Below are 23,806 nucleotides of genomic sequence, written 5' to 3' on the forward strand. Positions count from 1 at the left end.
AGTCTGGTCGCTCTGTGACTATCACAGAGCAGAGACGTGACAGATTGAGTACAGTAGTAGATACATCATTTATATTGTTAAATAAGACATCTGATGAATTATTTTTTTTCTCTTTGCCTGATAACATTATCCAAAATGTAGCATTCAGTTAACTGCAACACAAAGGACAGGCATAAAAAAACTAAAGCACACTTGACTTTTGCCCTGATTTCCTCCAATTTACAGTCTGGAGATGTTGCTAGTCACCAAAAATCATAGTCTGTCTGCAGATTTGAGTTTGTATTGTGTATGATGGTCATTTTTTAACTTCAGACTATAATCCCATCTGGTTGGAGGAGATCAAACATGTTTTGATACTTAATTTGTCATGCATCTCCTAACAACAAGGCACACGACACGTTTCTGAGTGATTTTGTTGTGAAAGTGAAGATTTTTTAAGTCTGGTAGTGCGTGATCCTCAGCTGTTTAGTGTATGATGGCCAGCTTTTCCTTTGTGACTATTTACAAAGTCGCGAATCTAGTGGTTTTTGGTACAACCTTGTGTGACTTGTTTTGGATTGTAGCTCAGGTTGCCATTAAAAAGTGGTCTCTGAGTCCCAGGACATGTGTCGAGGTAAATGACGTTAAGGAGTTACACAGTGACAATGCATTTAAGGGAAAGTGTCAGTCTGACTCTAACTAGGCCACAAGCAACACTGTTTGTAGAGCACTAAATGACAATAATCTCTTTTAACAGGTAGTCACTTCATTACATTATGAATGCAGTTAGTCATTTCAAAGAAGCCCACATAAAGACTATTTTATATTGTAAGAGTACAAAACCCTGAGTACATTTGGTCAGTGTAATCCAGACATTGTGTAATTTTACCTCAAGCATGTGTGTATAAATCTGATTGCTGTGCGAGAGGAAAGCACTCTAGCTTTGCATGGGATGACCATAGACAATAACACTTGCTAAAAATGGAAACAGTCGAGAGATTAAATATGTCTTTCTGAGTTGACAAGGATTTAGAGTTTTCTGCTTTTGCACAAATGTCGTTTCTCCCCAAAGCATCAGCGTTTCCTGTTTTTTCCCCATTTTTCATGACTACAGTGAAATAGCTTCAGTGGCAATGTGATCCCATCATCAGGAAGTAAAGAAAAACAGCTGTCCTTCAGTATACTGTAAATTATGCTACACTTTTTGATTAGACTTTTTCCACATCTGTTGGTTTAACCAAGTAAGGTTGATTTAGTCATATTCAGTTGCATCACATTTTATTCACTAGGCTGTGAATGGGCTTCATCTGGATGTATGTTCCAGTAATATTATTTTGCTTTGTAGATCCTGTGTCTTGTTTGCAGACTCAAGAGATCACAGAAGCTTGTCAGTTTTAATTCCCATATCATGTTTGATCTGATGCAAAATACTTTCAGTATTTCACAGTTCAGTCTGATGTAGGCTACCTGAAATATCCCTTGCATTGAAATATCTTAATGTCAGCAACACTTTATATTTCACACCACCTTTAAGCCGTTACAGTTATTTCATAAACGCAAATATTTGGCTTCCAGCTTGGGAAGCACCTGTTCTAGTCATTGTTAAACAATGGAAAAAAATATATCTTTCTAAAAAACACACTACCCCTCATTTCTGTTGCATAAGATTTAATCTGTGGGGAAAGTTGGCGATGTTTAGGATGATCTGTATTAGAGGGCTGTAGCAGTGACTCATGTGGCTCGCGCTGTGTCGGACCTCCGCGAGGCGCTGATCGCGAGAGGAATGGGCAGACGCTACACGCCGCTGGATGCGCAGAAATCTCTTCAAAATGCCTACATTTTCGGTCATGTACAAGGGAGCCGTCATGATTAGCAGGTAAAAACCTTTGTTTTGGTCATTTTTTGTTTTGTCAGTTGATTCACGGCTCGTTTGTTTCCAGCTCATTAGCTCCAGTAAACAATAAACGCTTGAGAGGTCTTGAGAGAAGCGTCGGCGTAACGCGCGTCTTCACTTCGTCCGCTACTGTTTTGGGAGACTTTGGGTACTTTGTGGTACCTGGGCTGTGCTCAGGTGTGTCACTAACAATGCGTGTTACCAATATAAGTGGTGAGAGAATGGAAAACGTGAGTAAAATGTGTTGAACGACGGTTACTTCACCATTCGTTCTTAAACAAATTGCATTGATTGCAGTTAAAGTGTGTAAAAGTGCGAGTTTGATTTCATTGGTCCGCTATATGCTTTGAAGAATGCACAACACTATAAAGGATGTACTATTAATGTGCTCTAATCACCTGGGGATTATAATGTACTCGTGCGTACTCACTAAATCCATTCATACACATCTCGTGGAATTCATACAACTTTGTTAGGCTTTATGCTTTTTGAACCAGAGGTTTTTAAAATTTCTGATGCCAAGAACCCACCTCAAAATGATGATCCATTTGCGAGGGACCCACTTTGTAAAATGTAAAGGCAGCTGGATATTTTCATGTACAAAGTGAGCTCTATATTAAGCATGATATTTAGGACAACTTGCTTATTTTGCAAAATAGAATAGTTGGCTTGTATAGCCTATGTCCATTTCTCTAAAAAACAAAATAACTCAAATATAGGTCTGGAAAATATTTAATATAAGTAATTGTATCTTCATGTTCAGTTAAGTTCAGTTTTACAGCTTTTTACAATACATATTGAAAACATCTCCAGTGAGCAAACCAAAAATAGAAACAAAAAAGAGGCTAATAAATATTCTTGAATGCATGTATAAAGATTTGAAATTTCTTATTAGAATAAAATAAACATGATTAGTCCCACATTGATAGTTCAACTTATGCCAGGAACTTTAACATTTTTTTTTTCTTTTTTTTTTTTTTCACTGACCCCCTACTATTTTAAATGTCTATTAGAGGCTGTGCTGTGCTGGGGACAGTGCACATTCTCTGTTACGTAACTCTTGTGAAGCAAGTTTAGCTTGAATTGTAGCCTCAGAGGAAGTCTTAGGTTCAAACAGTCTGAAATACAATTTCAATGAGTCTGCAGGAAAGGCTGGAAGCATGTAATCTTTCTGGTGAAGTACTGGTTAGTCACTTAACAACAAAATGCCCAAAGAATGTAAGTGTCCTGATAAATTGCCTACTAAAAAATAGGCCTCATTTCCACTGCCAAAGGGTTGAGTTTCTTTAAGAAAAATCTTCATTTCACATGATTTAAGTAAAATGTAATCACTGTTATGTGACTGAGTTCTGAGAGAAATCAGAACCACACACAGATTCTGAGTTCATGAGAAAGAGGAGCCTGTCCTAAGCAGGACATTCATGCTAAATAATTCATACTGATTCCCCACTGGAATGAACTGGTCTTGATACTAATAACAGTCCACAGGCACAGTGCATACAGAAAATTTGCCCCCACACAAACTCACAGTGTATATATATTGTTTCAATGTTCAGAAATGAATTGAATCACCAACTTAAAATGTAACAGATTTTGTTTCACATAAAAAAGGTTGATTCTCTGAATCTAACAAGCCTTACTTCGTTGCTAAATTCAAACGTACTAAGTTTGTTTTAACATGGATGCTGCTTTTCTTCACAGGACACTGATGGGTCCGTATGGAGGAGATCGAGCAGTGCATTCTATGGAGTTTACAGACTGTGAGAATGGATTAGGTTAGTGCCTCTTAACGTATTCATTTCATTGTGCATTCGTACAATTCTTCTTGTGTCTTTAATCTTTGAGGACCACCTTGAAAATATTTTTTTTTGCGTGTGGATTGAGAATAAAGGGTTACTAAGAATTATTGAAGACAAGAAAGATATGGAGCAGCACATCTTTTAGCTGATTTTAATGAGGCCTATTGTACAGCATGCGTCTCTGATCTCTAATGGTAATGGAGAAGTGAAATAAAGTGTTCGGTGCAGTCTCCGAGAGAAGCGATGGGATAGGTTTAGGGTTCGGTTGTCTTTCAAGTCTTGCGCTGTCATTGTTATATTTATTCGGCAGCCTGATCTCCCTCTTCACAATAGATCAAAACCATTATTTGAAGGCGGCTCTAAGCTCCTTAAACCTGTCCTTCTTATATCCTAACTTGCACAGTCAACAATCCATTGTGTTACGAGACGATTCTGTTTCAGGAGACATTTCCATGAGTACAGACTCAAGAGGTGAAGCTCTGAATAAAAACAGCACCGATAAATAAAATATTGTACAACACATATTTGCAGTGCTGACACTGTCACAAGCATTCAAGGGTTTTTCCAGGACACAGTCCTTACTTTGCATTTATTTTTGAGTTATATGACATTTTTTTGAGTTTCAGTTTAGTAAAGAACACACTCTGTGGATAACCGGTTTGCAGTTCTTTTCATTAAAGTGCTTCCAACGCTGAAGATTTATCTTAAAGCGAATCTATTAATGTGCTATACCAGCTCAAAACTCAATTAGTGCCAATACATTGTCTGTCTATTAATACCAGATAAGCCTGAAGCAAAAAGAGGATATTTATTATTCCACGAGTGTGACTAAATCGTGTGACCAAAAGCGAATCTGAAGCATCTGTCCATCAAGGGAAGTGTCTTTTTAGCATGTTTCTGCTTCTGCACTGCCTGCTAATGAATCTTCCACAGGTATGGGTGTGAAAGATGCTCATCGCATTAAAGGCTTTCATGTTTCGGTTCCTGTTGTTTCAACAACATTGATTTGCAGTTGCTCTCTCACACAAGGGATCTGCCATCCTTTCACACTGACATCTAGACAATGAGTTTATTCAATATAATAGTTTTTAGACGAAGCCTAAGTTCATCAGTTTTCTTATTACATGTTATTGATCTTACGGTGAACAAATTCATTGAAAAGATTTATCTACCACTTAATATTTAATCAAAATATCAAACCTGGGTCTTTGGATGAAAAGTCAGATTTTTCTCTGTCAGTGTATTTTGGGCGCCTCTGATCATTTAACCTGTGAAATGGCGGGCGAGCGTGAGCTGAGAATAAACAGACGATATCGTCCATTGGTGCGGACGCTAACATTGTTATATTTACAGTTATATTTACAGTTATCATTCTTGGTGGTAACAGGGCTTTACAATCAACCTTAAGCTCACATTCAAATCTTCCTTTATCCAATCAACAGCCGATGAAAAGTACAATTCCCTGCCCCTCTGAAGAAAAGCTTTGTTGCTACTTCCCTTTCATCACAACTTTAACTCAGTATTTTTTGTTTATGTTGTACTGGACTCATCTTGTTCTTAAAGGGTTAGTTCACCCAGAACTGAAAATTCTGTCATTAATTACTCACCCTCGTATCGTTTCAAACCTGTAAGACCTTCGTTCATCTTCAGAACATAAAATCTGAGAGCTTTCTGACCCTGCATAGACAGCAACACAGCTACAGCGATCAAGGCACAGAAAGGTATATATACATTTTTTGAAATAGTCCATGTGACATTAGTGATTCAACCGTAATTTTATAAAGCTACGAGAATACTTGTGGTACTCGAGATGATGTTGTGAATGCCGTTGCATTGAAAACATGAACACGCTGTTGCACCTCTGAGAACTTTTAAGGCTTGTTCTGTGGCGTTTATATGAGTCTTGTGATGGGTTGTTGTCACAGAGCTGTAAAAACAGTTATGCTCACCAAGCGAATGAATCGCGTTTGTGCCAAACCTTTATTACAAAATAAAAACAAACCCTCTCTTTCAATCCATTAACATTTCTCTCGGTTAATGTTCGCGGTCTCGCAGTCGAAAGTGTTTGTCATAGCAAATCAACACACGCTGTTGTGAATAATTAAGCGAAGCATCTTCTCATAGGAATAATGAATAATTGAATAGACACAGATACGTCATCGATGTACTATAGTCCTTTGCCACGTCACAAATTGTAACGTCAAGACAATGTAGATTTTAAACCCGGAAGATGAACATAGCACAAAAAGTTTAACATTCCCAGTTTTCTCCAACAGATAAAATGATCGGATCCTTACAATGTCTTCTATGATGTCTAACACAAACACCTCTGCTAAAATCTTAGAAAAAGAAACAGGATTCTTGTGTTTAACTCACTTTAATAATCGATTCAGTGCAGCACAGTCACCAGAAAGATTCGGAGCTTTTTCCAAAAAAAGCTAATTTCAGGGAGGATGCAAATCTGACAACTAGGGGTGTAACGATACGCGTATTCGTATTGAACCGTTCGGTACGACGCTTTCGGTTCGGTACGCGGTACGCATTATATATACCGAACGGTTCGTTGGAGTAATTAATTATATTTGGAAAAAAAAAAAAAAAGAGAGAGATAGAAATATAATGATATGCGTTCAACAAGGTAGCCCAATAACCCAAACAACATAACAGGCAACGCCCCTGACACTCCCGAAGAAGAAAAAAACACCATCTTATATGTTTATGTTAGGCTACTCAGCAGGCGCTCACTCAGTACGCGCTGAAGGCTCGTTGCAAAATAGCCAATGCGTTTAACAGACTAGAAATGAGAAGATCCTCCAATAACCAACAGGTCTGGTGTTTGGGTGCACTTTGGATTCCCTTTAAGCTATAATGGTGATGGCAAGAGAGCGCTCGGGCTCGCTCATGAGGCGTCTGTCTTTGCTAAGCAACAATGACGTGCTCTCTCCATGAGACGCGGAAATTTCAGCGAAGGATAAATGGATTTCCTGCTCTAAAAATCGCTTGCAGTAGCTCTGCTACTAAATTTATTTCAAAATTGCAATCCATATACAACTATGATCAGCTGTTCCTTCATCTTGGCTGAGCTCTCAACCTTGTTACGGGAAAGGATGAAGCTGATTGGTTGGTTCTTGTCACATGACCCGCGGTGCGCTTGCGGCATTCTGAAAAGTTGAGATGTTTTTACATTTTGCTGTATCTAAAACGTATCGAACCGAACCGAACCGAACCGTGACATCAGTGTATCGTATCGAACCGAACCGTGAATTTTGTGAACCGTTACACCCCTACTGACAACATATACCTGAAGCTCTGAAAGTCTTATGTGTGTAATACCTAAAACTAATACTGACCAGAGCCAGCTGTAAATCCTTACTTTAGGGAGACTCATTTGAACATAAGCTGTTTAAGACCTCTATTATCAGACTTGAAATCAGACACCAATGAAGTCATCTACAGCAGCTGGAGTGCAGTATTTATCATATTTACATAGGATTACTTTCCTTACCAAAGTGATACATCATGTACACTGCTGTTCAAAAGTTTGGGGTAAAGTAAAACAGTAATATTGTAAAATATTATTGCAATTTAAAATGACTGTTTTGCATTTTTATATAATTTAAAACACAATTTAATCTTGTGATGTCAAAGCTGAATTTTCAGCATTATTCCAATCTTCAGTGTCGTGTGGTCCTTCAGAAATGAATCTAATATGCTGATTTGATGCTCAAGAAATGTTTCTTATCATCATTGTTGAAAACAGTTGTGCTGCTTAAATCTTTTGTGGAAACCTTGATATATTTTCTTCTGGATTTATTTATTTTTTTATTAAAAGATGGTTCCAAAGAACATCATTTATTAGAAATATAGCCTAAATGTTTCATAACATCATAAATGTTTTTACTGTTTTTACTGATCAATGTAATGCATCCTTGCTAAATAAAAGTAATAATTTCTTTCTTTCTTTCTTTCTTCTGTTTTTTTTTTTTAATCAAACTGACCCCCATTATGAATTTTTGAATGCAAGTGAATGCTACAATTTACATTACACGTTTTTTAAACTATTGATTGAAATGGTTTTGGGTTTCTTAAAGGGAACAAATGAGAGTTAAAGCTTTCAGCAGGCAGCAGGAATCTATTGTTCATGGTAAAAATAAGTCTGCTTTATCTCCTCTTGTTTAGTCAGAAAAAGGATGATTCCCAGTCTGTTTAGTCAGAAAATGATAGTGTATATTCAGATCATTTCACATTCACCTATGAGCAAATCTTCAGTGCATACTGGCAATATAGTGGCATTTATTTGTCAATGAAAATGGCCATGCTGTCCTGTTTTAAAGAACCGCGGTATGATTTTTGTGTTTTGATTACATTTATGTGACTGAAAAATATCAACAACTAAACACAAGTATGAAATAATATTTTACTTTGAGTAAAGCAAGCTTTGTCTCTTCCTAAGGAATCAAAGTGTTCGGTGGAGTTAAAGAACTAACAGGAGAAGAATATGGCGTTTATGTGAAGAGGATCTTACCTGGTGGCCTTGCTTCCAGTGATGGTAAGTTTTCTTTTTTAAATCACAGTTTGCTTGAACATTTATCCATGTGGTCTCCAAATGTTTTTTAAACAAAGCAGAACGTAGCTGGTGAAGCTATAGTCAACTTGAAATCTGCTCTGACCAGTGATTTAAATTACATAGCTTTGATCCACATTGAGCATGCTTTTACTAATAAACAAAATGATTCAATCTTGTTATTATCAATGGAAGCATCTACTGTGGCATCTAGAAATAAGCTTTACATTTACACTGAAATCTGTTAAATGTGAAGTATAAAAGCCACATAAAATTAAACCTGAGAAATTTGAACATCCAGATACAAAATAAGAAAAGAAACCGTGTCAGTGCAGCTGTTTACATTTCAAGCGAAACAGATCGTCTGTCTCACTGCGTATACCTCTGCTTAAGTCTCTCACGTGTGAAGCGTCATCCCTGTGCTTAATGTTAATGCCCCTGACGGACTGGTATTAGAGTCTGCTGCCACCGAGCACGGGGTGTATGGGAGCTTATATGTGCGCATGCGCTCTGAGACGGCCCCGCTCAGAGAAGTCAGCAAGCTTCCTGGCTCATTTCTCTGGTTTAGTGGAAAGACAAACCAAGCGTGCTGGTATTTACCCGGCAGACAGATATTCTGAGGGAATCTAGACAGCTTTTCAGCTTACCGATGCTCCAGGGGGAGACTGGAAAGGTGACATTTGACAGCTTGTTCCTTTCCTGATTTGATTTGTTCTGACAAGATATCTCAGAAGTGATGGTAGAAGGGGTCAAGAAGATAACCCTGACTTTACATTTGAGAGCAATATTATTAATATGTCCTACAGTAATAAAAAAAAGATTGAGGGCTGTATGCTGCCTCTTAGAGTTTGCTTAAACACTTAAGGAGTTGCCAAATTATGGCACTAAACATTTTGAACAGTAATGATGGTCTTAAACCAAAATGCAGTTTGGGAATCTATTCTGGGCTATTTACTTTTTACACTTTTTACTATGGTCAAGGTCAACAGCATTGAAGTTCGCATCACAGTCACCTTGCAATTTTCTTAGCATGAAAAACGTATCTTTTTTTTATTTATTAAGGTTTTGAGAATTAGCTCTTTATGTTCTTAGTTCCTAAATGCCTTCATTTCTGACTCCTTCAAAGTGGAGTACATATTTAATGATTGCATATATTACAGTTCAACAGTTTGGGGTTGATGTGATTTTTTTTTCAATGTTGTTGATAGAGACTTTTACATGTCCACCAAGGCTGCATTCAATTGATTAAAAGCATACAGTAAAACTGTAACAAATGTAAAATATTTTTTTAAATAACCATTATCTTTTTTAATATATTTTACAATGTTATTTATTCCTGTGATGGCAACGCTTATTTTTTTAGCAGTCTTCAGTGCCACATGATCCTTCAGAAATCATTCTAATGTTTATTTATTATTATTTTCAATGTTGAAAACTGTTGTGCTGCTATATATTTTTGTTAGAACCATGATACCTTTTTTTCAGAAAAGCAAAAATAAAACAATAAAAAAACACAAAACAGCATTTATTTGAAACAGAAATCTCTTGTAACGTTATGTGTCTTAACTACAACTTTGGTCTAATGCATCCTTGCTGAATAAAAATATTAATTTATTTTGAAAAAATCTTGAACCGTAGTCTGTATTTATATAGCAAAAAGTATTAAGAAAGATATCTAAAGAATACTGTACACTATTACTGTATTGTAATACATACTGTATTATGTAATATTAATATATTTGTCAATTCATTTCATGGGCTTTTAATTATGGTCTTTATGGTTTTTATTTTATTAATGTTTTATCAGGAAACCTGCAGCCTGGAGACCAAATCTTGGAAGTGAATGGTGAAAGCTTGATTGGCGTGACAAGTGAACGGTGCCTATACCTTGCTCTCTTATTTTTTTTTAACAATATATTCTTCTATTCTTTTTTACCTCTTTTAACTGAAAACCTGCTAAATTAAGCACTTTTAAAATACTTTATGTCTGATATTGTTGTCTGATTGCAGAGCGGTGGACATTCTTAGAGCAGCATCCTCAACCAATCATATGCGTCTTCTGATCGCCAGAGATGAGGAAGCCAGGTAAGCCACTGATCGATCCATTATAACAGATCACAAACTTCATTCACATTAAGAGCTTCCAAAGAAAAAACATTAAGCTATCAAACCACATTGAGCACAGCAGCCACTGTTGAAAAGTTTGGGGTCAGTAAAAAAAAATGTATTCAGAGAAGATGCTGAGCATCAACCTATTAGAAAGATTTCTGAAACTGGAGTAATGGCTGTTCAAATTTCAGCTTTGTGTCACAGAAATAAATTACACTGAAAAAAAAGGACTAGTTATTTTAAATTGTAATAATATTTACCAATATTGCTGTTTTTGCTGTATTTCTGATGAGCATAAGTGACTTCTTTAAAAAAAAAAAACTTTACAAAATACAACAGACCACAACATTTTGAAAATTGTGTGTTAAGAATAAATAAAACGTATAATTAAAATTAATTTTTATTTTTTTTAAATAGTGCAAAAGATTTTGCAAACCAAGCAAACCAAAAAAAATGTTGTTGCTGTTTTTTTTTCCGGACTACTGCTAATAGTCTCTTTCATCGCCAGCCTGCCACAGTGACATTTATATTTGTCATCGCTTAAACACTCTCTCATCCACTGATATTAATCTATGGATATCTGACCTGAGTATATTTCATTTGAATGTCCACCCCTTAGACAACATGTTCAATAATTCAATGAAGGATGAATAATTTTGTTCATAAACTAGATCTGAGCGAGTGTTGGCAGTGTACGTGAGTCTCTTGGTGTACTCTTCAAAGACAAGCTTTGGTCCCACAGGCTCCTTCCACTGTTCACTTCACTCACTAGAAAAACAGCATTCCTGCTTATCTAAAACTAGTTAAATTAGGTCTAAATGATATAAAGAAATCAGCAATCATTTTTTACGCACAAACATTTATAACCGCCCCCCCCCCCATTTTTTCATGTAAATGTGAAATGAGTAATTTTTCCTATTTTATGTTAATATAGAGAAACAATTATAAGAAAACCATTCACAGGTTAATTTCTTGAAGAAACTCTGTGATGCTACACATTATAAACAGAATTTTTCAACATTATAACAGCTTTACTGTCACTTTTGATCCATTTAATGCATCTTCGATGAATAAAAATATACATGTAATAAAGAAAACTGTACTGACCCCAAATATTATTATAATCAAACCTGGTTATGATATTGTATCATGTAATTATGCTAGCTAATTTCCCCTACTTTACAGTTTGCTGTCACCTAAAATGCTCACTTAATCCTTAAAAACACAGATCATTTAACAGTTAAATGTAATATTTAGCAAAATTCAAAACGAATGTCCATTTTTCATACTTTACCATATTTTTGGTATGAGTTGTAAATGTTTTACAAAAACCACCTGTTAATGCAGCTTCTAGTTCAAATGAGAGAGTAAGCTGCTAGAATACCAGGATATTATATATTACTGGGCCACGTTGGCTTTAAGATTAACAGGTATTTATTCAGATTTCTGTACACATCAGACATATATTACGCAGAATCCCAGATGTGTTTACTGTGAGAGTCAGTGGCATGACCGCAGTGTACTTCTGACCTTTACATACGGACAGACTGGCAGCAGACTGTATGAATGAAGGAAGAGTGCATGGAGATACTGAGGGAGCAAGAGTAAGGGAGAATGAGAACAGACCCACAGTTTAAGCCATGATGAGATGAGTCCTTGCGTCTCGGTGCTTTAATCTGCGTTCTGTCCTTAACCAATGCGCACTGAGGGGATTACGCCACTGTCTCCATGCAAAGACCTCCACTGCCTTCACCCGCATATCAACAACCTGGAAGTCTTCAGGGACCGAAAGACTGAGCGTAGCATTCCTGGCCTTTGTGTTTGTGTGTATTTATGAGGAAACCGGTTTGGATGTGCGTGTTTCCACAACGGTTTAATGAGACAACGCTCAAGCCTTTTAGAGTTGGCTCTTTGCCATATGCATCACAACCTTGTCTGACCTCCCTCCTTTTAATCCGCACTGATAACCCATCCTGAGGATGAAGGAAAAGGAGGAAAGAGCTCCTATTGCATTGCTTCATGTACTTCGAATGCTGTCACTTTGAGTATGCCTAGATATTTTGGGCTTAGAATAAATATAAATCGGCTCTGGGATGGAAGATTGCTACGGGTCTACAGTAGTTACAGAAGGCTCGGATGTCCTTATATAGTCTTCTGAGTCGCTTTGCATTGTAGTTAAAAGAAGCAAAGGTCTGCTTAGATTTGCATGTGTCTTTGGAGCTACTCAGGGACACCTGCATGCATGTAAAGAGGCCAGTGGTTGAAGCTGTGCACTAGTGCGTAATGAACACATGTCCAGAAGTGAATACGGTTTGAGTTCAGTGACAGGACATTTCTGTTGACCTATATTTGACACTCAAGAGGTGTCTAGGGGAAAATGGACTGAGATGGAGGGGAATATTTAAATAGACTGTAGATGCTGCTCAGCTCAACTTAAGGCAACTAAAGAGAACTCAGCATGTTTATTTTTACTCACTAGGCTGATGACCAAAATCTATTGGCATTGCTATATATTTCAGTAACAGTACAATGATTTGGCAGGAGCAGTTGTTTCCAGCCTGCAAATTAACTACAACTACAAATATCTATCTATTCATAAATACATTCACTGGAAAACTTCGGATTAAGAAATCAGGATTTATTTAGATACTTCCAGTTAAGGGATTACTACAACAAAACAAAAGGAAAGTTAGAGTAAATGATATCCATCCCCTTACTAAAATGATGATGGACGCATATGAGCATACACTATCCAGAATAATTTCTTTTTTTGTATGAAGTGTTGATGTCTAGTGGTCCCTCCTCTACATTATATATAAAATTGAAATGCGATAAAGAACTAAAGATTGAAATACCAGAAACGGATTGGTATGACTTGTGGTCAATACACCAAACTACTAGCAGTTCACAAATATGGAGGGAGTTTTGCTGGAAATGACTTCTTTATAACACCTAAGATCAGAAACAAACAAGTCTCTGAACTGCAAGCTTGCTGGAAGCAGTATGGACAATCAGAAGCGGATCACACACATATTTTTTGGAGCTGTGAGAAATGGGAAATATTAAAGGCATAGTCCCTAAAAGTGATCAATATTTATTTAAGATCCTACTTGCGGCTTGCAAAAAAAACTATAACTAGGAATTGGCTCAATGATACTACTTAGAAGTGTAAACAATGGTTTGGAATTATTGAAGAAATCTTGGTTATGGAAGAACTTACATATATTTTAAAGACGAAGAAAGGTGCTTTTAAAAGGGACTGGGAAAAGTGGTTGATATATAAAGAATGTAAAGACATCCTCAACTAAGTAAACATTAATGGCTATTAGAATGATTAATATTGTTTTTGCATTAATTGTTCATCCTGTAAATAAAAAAAAAGGTATATATATATATATATATATAATATATATAATATATATAATTTCCAGTTATTGTTCAAAATTATGATTTATAAAAAAAAATTATTTTAGCATTTGCCATGTTTTTTCCCTTCTTGTAGTGATGTGGAATATTTTAATCACTGTAGAGAGCCGTGTATCTGCTTAGAGCATATTTGGATTGTCTAGATAACATTCTCGAGTCCTTCACAAACGAATTAACTGACATGATATTATTTTGGGATAGTGCAAGCTGTTCTTACGTAATCTGAGGGCAGTAAGAACTGTTATGTCATTTAGGTGTCTAAAGGTATTTGGGTTGTTTTGTATGATGTTATTGAAGGTTTTATTTTATTTTTCTTGGTTGGTTACACTGTGGTTATTGTTAATTCCTCTTCTGTCTTTGTGTAGAAGAGAATTTGCAGAGCTCCTTGAAAAATACGGCTCAAACAGCAGCACAGGATCTAACAGGAATTCACCTATTCAGCATAGTAGGTTTCTATTTTTCAGTCATTGAAAGGTTTATAGTGCATGAAATGTACATATTTTAAAGGCATAGTATTGCCTTTTGTAAATGCATTCATTTATGTGCTCAGGTGTACTAGAATGTCTCTCTCCTCTTCCCTGACATAACAAAGGTTATGAAATGCTGATTCATTATGCAATATGATCCTCACAACTGAAGGAGGAGGAGAAATTCACATCACATCTCTTCATCATCATCCTCTCTTTTTAACATCTAAATGTTTACTCTTCCTCAAATGTATATGTAAAACAGCAGACATTCAAACGGTTTGTGTTTTTCGAAAATCAGTCTCTTTTTTTGGATTCAAGTCAATTATAATTATAATGTTTAGGGGAGAAACAAATCAGCCCTTGAAAATGGCATAAGATAGCGCATTTGTCCATTATGCAATTCTGAACATCTGTTCTTGCCGGAGGAAAGATGCTCCACAGGAAAAGTTTTTGGGAGTGGGGTGTGCGCTCATGCACTGCCTGCTCAGTCTGATCCCTGCTCTCCCCTCAGTGTACAATATTATAATGATAACGCTTTAAGCAAAAGTCTTTAATTTAAAAGTGCAAATGAGACAGCGCTTTGGTCAGAGGTCTTCCTCTGGAAATTTTCTTTGACAAAACATAAAATAGTTCAGTTTGCAAACTTAAACTAATCACTTTTTATGAGCATGTCAGCACACCTTTTTATGTACACTACTGTTTAAATGTTTGAATCATTCAAATAACTGTTTTCTATTTTCCATTAATATGTTAATTTATTCCAATGATGGCAAAGCTGAAGAAATATATTCTGCATTATTATCAATGTTGAAAGCAGTCGTGGTGCTTCATATTTTTATGGAAACTGTGACGTCTTTTTTTCCCAGGATTCTTTGATGAATAGCAAGTACTAAATAACAGCATTTATTTGAAATAGAAAAATACTGTAATCTTTGATCAGTTTAATGCATCCTCATGCCGAATAAAAGGGTGAATTTCTTTAAAAATAAATAAATGGATAAAAATCTTCATTTGAACGGTACCTTATAACAAGCAAAGTTCTGTATCTTTGTTTTTAGTTGGTTTGGATACACTCTCATTCTTTAGATACTAAAGCCGCTGTTATTGTTGAAATAGATGAATTGTCACTGGATTTTATAAAAGCTTTCAAAATAACTAACTACCTATGTCAGTGTTAATATCAGTCTATTTGTGATCATTCATTTTTCCACTCACGTCTTTATCCATCTGTTTTGTGCTAAAGCAGGCAGATACTTGGACAGCACATCATCAGGGTCTTCATCCAGATCTCAAAGTCCTCTATTGCTCAGTCCTGCTGGCTCTCAGAGTAACTACAATACAGGACCCTTGCTACGCTCCCTAAGGTACTGGGAAACAATGATTTAGCTGTGTGAAGGTTACTTGCTGAATTGTTTAACTATTTAACAAGTAACTAGCAACAGTTTATTCTAGTAATCTAAAGTTTGTGTGTGTTTGGTTTCAGTCACCCAGGTGAAGGGGTGATTCAGCTGATATCAATTGCTCGCTCCTGCAGTCTGGGTATTACAATCGGCGGTGGCTCCAACAGACCCGATGGCCCTGCAGTGTTCATCCAGGAAGTGCTGTCTGGAGGAGATTGTCATCGGGTGAGAGTGTGGGATCTGTAATGAACTGTGTGCACATGTTTCTATGCGCATAATCTGGGTGAACGCAGAAATCATGATTGATCAAAAACTCACGTTGCGAAATTTAGAATCTATTTAGAGCCAGCTTCACAAAAACACAGTTAAACATGTAGCTTGATCTAACACAAGATCTGGATCAAGAAGAAGAGAAAAACATTTACTGCAGTGGTTTTCGACCTTTTTGACTCCAAGGGCCCCACTGACCAGGATTTACAGCAATCTTTGATCTTTTTCCATTTGTTCATGATTTACTGGATAAGTATTAAGGATAAGAATTTAAAGAAAAATGCAATGTTTTAGATATTGATATAGATATGATTTAGATACAGAGCAAGATATTAGCTTACTTTCATACTTGTTTTGCCTTATTTAAGTCATCTTGAGCCCCCTTGGAAGCTAGCTGATGCCCCCTGTTTTGGTAAATTGTGTTTTAACTGTTTAATTTTGAGAATAACAAGTGCTGAATGGCTGAGCAGGTGAGTTTGTGTGGACAGCTTGTGTATGGAGATGGTTTTGGTGCGTATTAAGCTAAATACTAATTGTAAGCATCATCATTTGTCTTTAAACAATGATAAAATGAGACAGAGAAAGAGAGAGATCAGTGGACATAAATGAGTGGGATGTTTCACACAATTCGAGGAAGTGTTTAGTCTGAGCTGGAGAAGAAACCTCCAAGAATATTCTCCCCCAAAGCAAGGATCGCTCAGCTTTTTTACACCTTACCATTAAGCTCTAACACATTTAGCCATCTTTATCGCAGAAGGGGTTCGGATTAAAGTGAGGATGACATCCTAGAATGTACTGTGTACTGTGTTATATAGTCTGAGCCAGTGCAAAGGTTTCCTCTTAAGCAGGTAGACATCTCCTACAAACCGTCTAAGCAATGTATCCCCTGCTTTACATTGTCTCGAGTGTTTCCCCGATAGATAAAATAGGTAAAGGCTCTGCTGGGCTGTTCTGGGGAAGGGCGGTACTGTCACAGCAGACTGCAGAGGTCAGGTGTACAGAAGGCTGTCTAGGGCATCGCCCTCCCTGTGAAATATACAGCTCAGATTAGCATTCACCTACAGGACTATTGTGCTGAAGCACAGATATTCAATAGCACTTTGATTTTCAGTGTCAGATTGTTGCCCATCTGTGACACCTATTATATAAGATCACATGCATTGATTCAATGGGAGTTATCTGAAATTAACCCTGTTTTTTGTTTTGTTTAGTCATTGGTTTTAGAGTTTACTTGCATGTAAGTGGTTTCTCCAAAAACAAGAATCACTTTTATTGTTGCTCATAGTTAGGACTGCAAACATTTTTTTTTTTGTTTACAGTAAATTAGGTACATTCAAAGTTTGGGGTCAACATTTTTTTTAATGAAATGATTATCTTTATTCAACAAGGATGCATTATATTGATCAAAATATTTATAAAAATATCAAGCAGCACAACGGTTAAAAATTTTAATAATAAGAAGCAATGTTTTATAAGCAGCCAATCAGCATATTAGAATGATTTCTGAAGAAACGTGTTACACTAAAGACTGGAGTAATGCTGCTGGAAATACAGCTTTGTAGCAACAAAAATACATTACATTTTAAAATATATTAAAATAAAAAGTTTTTTTTTTATTTAAAATATAACGAGCAATATTACTGTTTTGTTGTCAAATAAAAGCAACCTTGGTGAGCATGAAATAAAACCTTTTTTATATTTATATAAAATTTTGAAGAGTACGGTAGTAAAAGAATACACAGATAAGGGAAATTTTGCAATAACTGTAATTATTAATATTTTTAAGCACATAACCAGTGTATTGCCAGATATAAAAAATGTGTCTAAAATTTGTGAGACTAAAACAAACAAAAAACTTAAAATGTATGTTTTAAAAGAAATTTATCTTTAACAAAATATCAGGTGGTCAGGTGGTAAAAGTTGTAGCTCTTAGAAAATTCTAAGAGTAGTCTAAGAGTAGTTGTAATTATGAGTTCTACAAGGATGTGAACGATTTTTACAAGTTGGCATCTCATAATTCCAGTAATTACAACATTTTTTTATTTATTTAACAGGCTCTAAATAAACATTATTTTAGTTGTGTTATAGATGCACCAACAGCAAAACTGATTCATTTTATTTTGTACAGTACCCATGTGACTGCTTATATACAGTATTGTGCATCTCTAAACCCCCAATTTCTGGAAATGTTAGGCAGCGGATAGGATTCCCAGGAATCAGAGACTTTTCCCACACTTGTGTAGTTGTAGTGTCTCCGAGGGGATGGAGTTGCTGTAGTGGTGTCCTCTGTGACATGAGGTCACAGGTCTCGGGTCTCCACCTGAGTATACAGTGGCTTATGTTCCTGCTGATCCTGTTGGCACAGCTTTCTCAAACTGAATGTCTGCCACCAATTGTGACTGATCAGCAACATTTAGTAAGGATGTTCATTCCTTTGGCCTTATAGGATGGACGGCTCAGACCCGGAGATCAGCTTATCGCCATTAACAAGGAGTCATTGATAGGAGTCACATATGAGGAGGCCAAAAGTGTGCTCAATAAAGTCAAATTCAGGTATTCACTCTGTTCAGTGTAGCTTTATGTATTTTGATAAATGTTTAATCAGTATATTCGTACATCTTTCTTTTACATAATGTATCTTTTAACCCTGTTCTTCGCCCTTGAAGTCAGGAACCAGTGGTGGATATTGCCTTCATCCCAGGAAAAGGACCTTTTTCCAGCAGCCCATCGTTGCATAATGGAGTTCAGAGGGGGGTTGGGAACGGATACAACTCCAGCCGGTTAAAGGTTCATGTCCGATCTCCTGAGGTTAGTGTTTACTAGTGTACAGATCATGTCACGTCTTTGGCATTTCAACAACAAGAGAGTCTTGTGGCTTACATAATGCACACACTTGTCATGGTCTTTCTGCTTCATAATGCAATGCTTCATCATTTTCTTCTTGTAGATGCGACGAGAGGAAACAACTCCAGTACTTTCGTCCTCCCCGGATATCTGTCCTCCAGACATACAAGTTTCAGGTACGTCAGGACTCGTATATCTAACCCCCTTAACTCTGTCTTAATAAGCTTTGCTGGTAGTTGCCACTCATTCTCAACACCCGCATGAACAGTGCAGATTTTGTGATTTATAAGTCTCTTTTGAAATTTCACTTTTGAAAGGTGTGCTCTAATTTCATAACCATTCCAAACAAGTAATCACAAGATCTTGTGCTCTTTGTGACTTTCTATCATACTATATTATTGTTGTATTGCAGTATTTTTTTAATTTACAGAATTCAGCATTATTTAAAAAAAGCTAAATTTTAGGGTTATAATTAAAAAAAAAGAAATGAATACTTTTAATCACCTAGGATGCATTAAATTGAGTATCACAAGTAACAGTAAATAATGACTATGATAATAATGATAATGTTACAAAATATTTCTTTTTCAAATAAATGCAAAAATAAAACATTGTTTTCATCTAAGAATCCTGAAATAAACCCACAAAATGATTAAGAGGCACAACTGTCTTCAGCACTGATGATAATAAAGTGTTTTTTGAGCAGCAATTCACCATATTAGTATGATTTCTGAAGGATCATTGTGACACTGAAGACTAATGTAATGATGCTAAAAATACAGCTTTGCATCACAGGAATAAATTAATAAATTAATAAAAACAGGAATACTTTAAATTTGAATAACATTTCAAAATATTGATCAAATAAATGCAGAGCATAAAAGACTTTATTTTAAAAACGTATCTTACCGACCCAAAAATAACAATAATATTTCTGCAATATGAATTATAATTATAAATACTAAAATATATTCAAGTACGTTTACCTTATAGTTATACAGTTATAAGGATATACCTTGTTATAGAGATAAGATGATGCTCTTATTGGAATAAAAAATACAAGCTTTATTTGTATTTTTAATATTAACTTTTAATTTAATATAGATATTTTGCTACAAATTTATTGTTTTTCAGCCTTTAAAGTACATCCTTTAAAATCCTTCATGGTAACAGACTAAAAGGGGAAATACCAGTGGTGTTCAAGTGCAGGTTCATGAATACAGGAAGTAGCTGCTCTTTAGGTTACTGTACCTTGCCTCGGTGCAAGTAGCATCTAAAATGAACCAGTGCTCAGAGAAACGGGATTCTTACAAAGCAATAATTTGTTTTCAGAGAGAAAATTTGGGGATTAGTCAGTAGCAGTGTTTGGATTTTAATCAACGGTTACTTGCAAACTAATCTCTCGGTGCTGCAGGGTCGGGCTTGTATGTGAGGTGTTTAAATGACACAATCAATTTCTAGAAGACGTACCACAAAATGAGAGGAAGGCCTCTTTCATGTAGAGTCAGATAGTGCTCTTATCTCAGCTCACAGCAGCTGGGTAGCTGTTTGGTACAGACTGGTTCGCCATGCATACTGTGTAATCCTTTCTTGGGGCACAAAATGGGATTGATAAATTGTTAAAGAAAGCATACAGAGAAAGCCACTTGTAACGTGTGCTAGCTGTCTACAGAGCGCACGACGCAGGAGTAGTCCAATGAAGTCTTTTATTATAATTCACAAAGCAAACACAAGGAATCGAGGCGCTGCGATAGCACAACACATAGACCAAAATACAGATAGTAGCAGACAGGGGACTAAGGAACAGATAGGGCTTATAAAACACAGGGACTAATGGGATAATTAACAACACAACAAGTGGGAACAATGAACTGATCAAGACACAAGCAAGACAAAACACAACAGAAACGTGACGTGACACCACTTTAGTCCATTTCATTCATATTTGAAGCAGCAGTCAGAGTGGATCTTAAGATGTCAAGTCACTTTTCCAGACACCGAAATCTTCCTATGCTGAAATAATGCCCAAAAAACAATTCACCATTTTATTTCTTTATACAGAGTCCCCAGAAACATTTCGACACTGAATTCACACTTAAAAATGGCTATCGTCATTCTAGTGTATTTGAATGTGTCATGTATTAGATTAACTGTGTTAGAATAATAAAAGATAATATGCAGAATAAACAGTTACTGAAATTGACTATTCTGACCAAGTTATTTTTTGTTTATGAAATTTCCCTAACATTTAAAAAATAAATATTGATTGATTTTAACAATATATAGATTTTATTATATTGATTTATCCCAATAAACTTTTTAAAATGTGAGCTGTCAACTAAAAACAGAATTCATCATTCAGAACATTAATAATTAATATTAAAAAAAATGGCAGTGGATAAAGTTTTTTAAAATCTAACGATTAATATAATTAATATTAATATTTAATATGATGCATATTAATTATAAATACAAAACCCTCAAAATATATTCCCTAAAAGCAATTATTATTACAATATTAATTTTTTCTTCTCAAGTAAATGGACCTAGTTGTAAGGATATTAAAAGAAAGGTCAAATTATATTATTACTGGAATAAGATATTGGTTAAGAGACTATTTGTAACATTTGTAAATTGTTATTTAATGCAGTGACATTCAGAGATTTCAAATCTGGCTTTAATGACCTTTGTCCAAACTTAGATGTGTACCATGCACCTGTCCATCAGGCTATCCCTGGCCCAGAGTTCAAGCTTAAGCATGCCCGGCTCGCCCTTGAACTCTGGATGGTGTTGTGTTTACTGGCATAGCATGCTAATCATTTGTGACATCTATAAAGTGTATGGTTCTTACTTACCCATTTATCCAGACTAGCTGATTAAATCTTTTAAGAATAAGGAAGCTCTGTCTTATCTGAATTAAATAGGTGCTGTAATCCAGCAAAAGCCCTTCTGGGTGTCCTTTTTAGAAAGGGAGACTAGATGCACTCAGACTCAGAGATCTGCTTATCTTGGTTCCTTCATGATTTGTAGAGGTATGGAGATTGTTGTAGAATTCTGCTCATCATTTTTTAACCTTATTTCAATTTCAACCCCTAAATTAGTACTACCCCTGTTTTGTACCCTTATTTTTTGAGAGTGTAGGTTAAATTACACTATTAAACCTATGTTAAGTTCTTATGTGTCGATTTTGAGCTTGGCCCTTGGATTTGAGAAGTCGGATCATATACTCACCCCATGACCCAAATGACATGAAAACTAAAAAATAACTTTTGAAGAATATATATTGGCTTTTCAATGTAATAAAAGTGAATGGGGACTGGGGCTGTCAAGTGACTAACAACACCATTAAAGCATTATAACAGTGGTCTATATAAATAATTTGCTATATTCCAAGTCTTCTGAAGTCCTATAATAGCTTTGTGTATGAAACAGACTGAAATCTATTTTTTTTTTAAATAGACTAGAAATCATCATGACAAAATGCCATTCTAACTTCAGCCTATTTTTGCTGTATTTACTATGAGAACAATGTGAATACAGCACTTAAATGCATAGTTCACCCAAAAATGAACATTTTGTCATCATGCCGTTCCAAACCTGTGTGAGTCTCTTTCTTATGTTGAACACTAAAGAATATTTTTGGAATAATTTTGAAGCTGTTGGAAAGAAATACTGTGAATACTGATTGTTTACCAGCAATCTTCAAAATATCTTCTTTTGTGTTCAACATAAGAAAGAGACAGGTTTGGAACGACATGAGGGTGAGTGAATGATGCCAGAATTAAAAAAAATGTTTTAGTGACCTATCCCCTTATAGATACTGTTAATGTACTCTTTTGTGATGTTGAAGCTTGACAGAGTCGCAATTCACTTTCATTATAAGGAAAACAGGTATGCAGGGTATTCTTCAGCAATTCACATTTTGTGTTTCATAGAAGAAAAGGAATTTATACATATTTGTACAACATGAAGGCAAGTAAATTAAAATTTTTATGTGAACCAACCCTGTAGTGATTTGCAATTCTGGTGCAACATTCATAGACGCCCCATTAATCGGGATTGTTTTAGTTGTCCTGGATTGTGTGCCATCAGTAGCACCTGTTAAATCCACTCCTCCTGGGCGAGCGTGTTGCTCCTGAATTACCAGCATGGGACCTGTCTGAGTCTGCGTGAGTCTGACGTGTCTGAGCTCGAGCTGTCAATCATGAGCGTCAGAAGGCAGATAAATCCCCTGCAGGAGCATGTCCCCAGGGTGGGGGTGATCATTTCATAGCTCTCATAGCCAGCGTTGCTTAAAAATACACGCCACTGAAAGCACTGGTGTTAATACCTGACTTTCTCTATTGCTATCTCTTTCTCCACCCCTCGATTCAAATCCCTCACACAGTTCATAATCTTTATTGTATTAATATAATACCCATTCGTTTGAGCTCCCAGACAATGAAAAAAACATTTAAGGCCACGTTTTCCAATGCAGCTTACTAGCACTCGCCACTAAATGCTCTAATGTGAGTGTGACTCTTTAAGTAGGTGAATTACTGTTCCACTTTCCCCCTCAGCCTCCACCGCGCAGAGACAAGCCACTGTTTCCAAACCCAAGATCTCACTGGACCCCCACATACGGCTCAAATCAGAGAAGCTCGATCTGGTAAGCCTGGTTCACACAGACAGTTTTGCATGTGTACAAAGAGCTATGCTTCATGAAATATTCTCAGCTGTCCAGTGCTGTGAATGGTAAGTTTACATTTGACTGATAATCAAGGACACGTCCTGCTGACTTGACTGGTAATATTTTCCCTGACCTCACACAAAAATGGCTCCAAATAAGCACAAATTTAATTAATTATGACAATGTTTCCTATGCAATATTTCAATGGTAATGTGTTTTAGATGGTTGTAAGAATGCATATTTTATTTCCCTCATCTGAACTTGAATGAGCAGCCTACTGTACAGTCAACCGTGCAGACATTTCAAAATAAGCATCACAATGTTTTTCAAGCCTTTCTTCCTGGTCATTATTGATATTTTGTGTACATAAACTGTATCTAAT

At 36.1% G+C, this 23,806-nt stretch overlaps 1 protein-coding gene across 2 annotated transcripts in view; it reads left to right on the forward strand.

Annotated features, from left to right (window-relative positions):
* The first annotated feature begins 1,719 nt into the window (after window positions 1–1,719).
* The window catches only part of LOC113084966 (syntaxin-binding protein 4), a 31,414-nt gene continuing 9,327 nt past the window's right edge, over window positions 1,720–23,806 (forward strand). Inside the window, exons 1-12 of one of the 2 annotated variants that reach the window (XM_026255051.1) lie at window positions 1,720–1,855; window positions 3,575–3,648; window positions 8,126–8,221; window positions 10,044–10,113; window positions 10,247–10,321; window positions 14,137–14,216; window positions 15,485–15,605; window positions 15,725–15,866; window positions 18,358–18,464; window positions 18,578–18,719; window positions 18,859–18,931; window positions 23,315–23,403. In XM_026255051.1, coding sequence (XP_026110836.1) covers window positions 1,788–1,855; window positions 3,575–3,648; window positions 8,126–8,221; window positions 10,044–10,113; window positions 10,247–10,321; window positions 14,137–14,216; window positions 15,485–15,605; window positions 15,725–15,866; window positions 18,358–18,464; window positions 18,578–18,719; window positions 18,859–18,931; window positions 23,315–23,403 — 1,137 coding nt within the window. In that variant the 5' untranslated portion in view covers window positions 1,720–1,787. The remainder of the gene's footprint in view (window positions 1,856–3,574; window positions 3,649–8,125; window positions 8,222–10,043; window positions 10,114–10,246; window positions 10,322–14,136; window positions 14,217–15,484; window positions 15,606–15,724; window positions 15,867–18,357; window positions 18,465–18,577; window positions 18,720–18,858; window positions 18,932–23,314; window positions 23,404–23,806) is intronic. The other variant, XM_026255052.1, reaches the window with a different exon arrangement.

Source organism: Carassius auratus, unplaced genomic scaffold (assembly GCF_003368295.1).
Source record: "Carassius auratus strain Wakin unplaced genomic scaffold, ASM336829v1 scaf_tig00040976, whole genome shotgun sequence".
Classification (NCBI taxonomy): domain Eukaryota; kingdom Metazoa; phylum Chordata; class Actinopteri; order Cypriniformes; family Cyprinidae; genus Carassius; species Carassius auratus.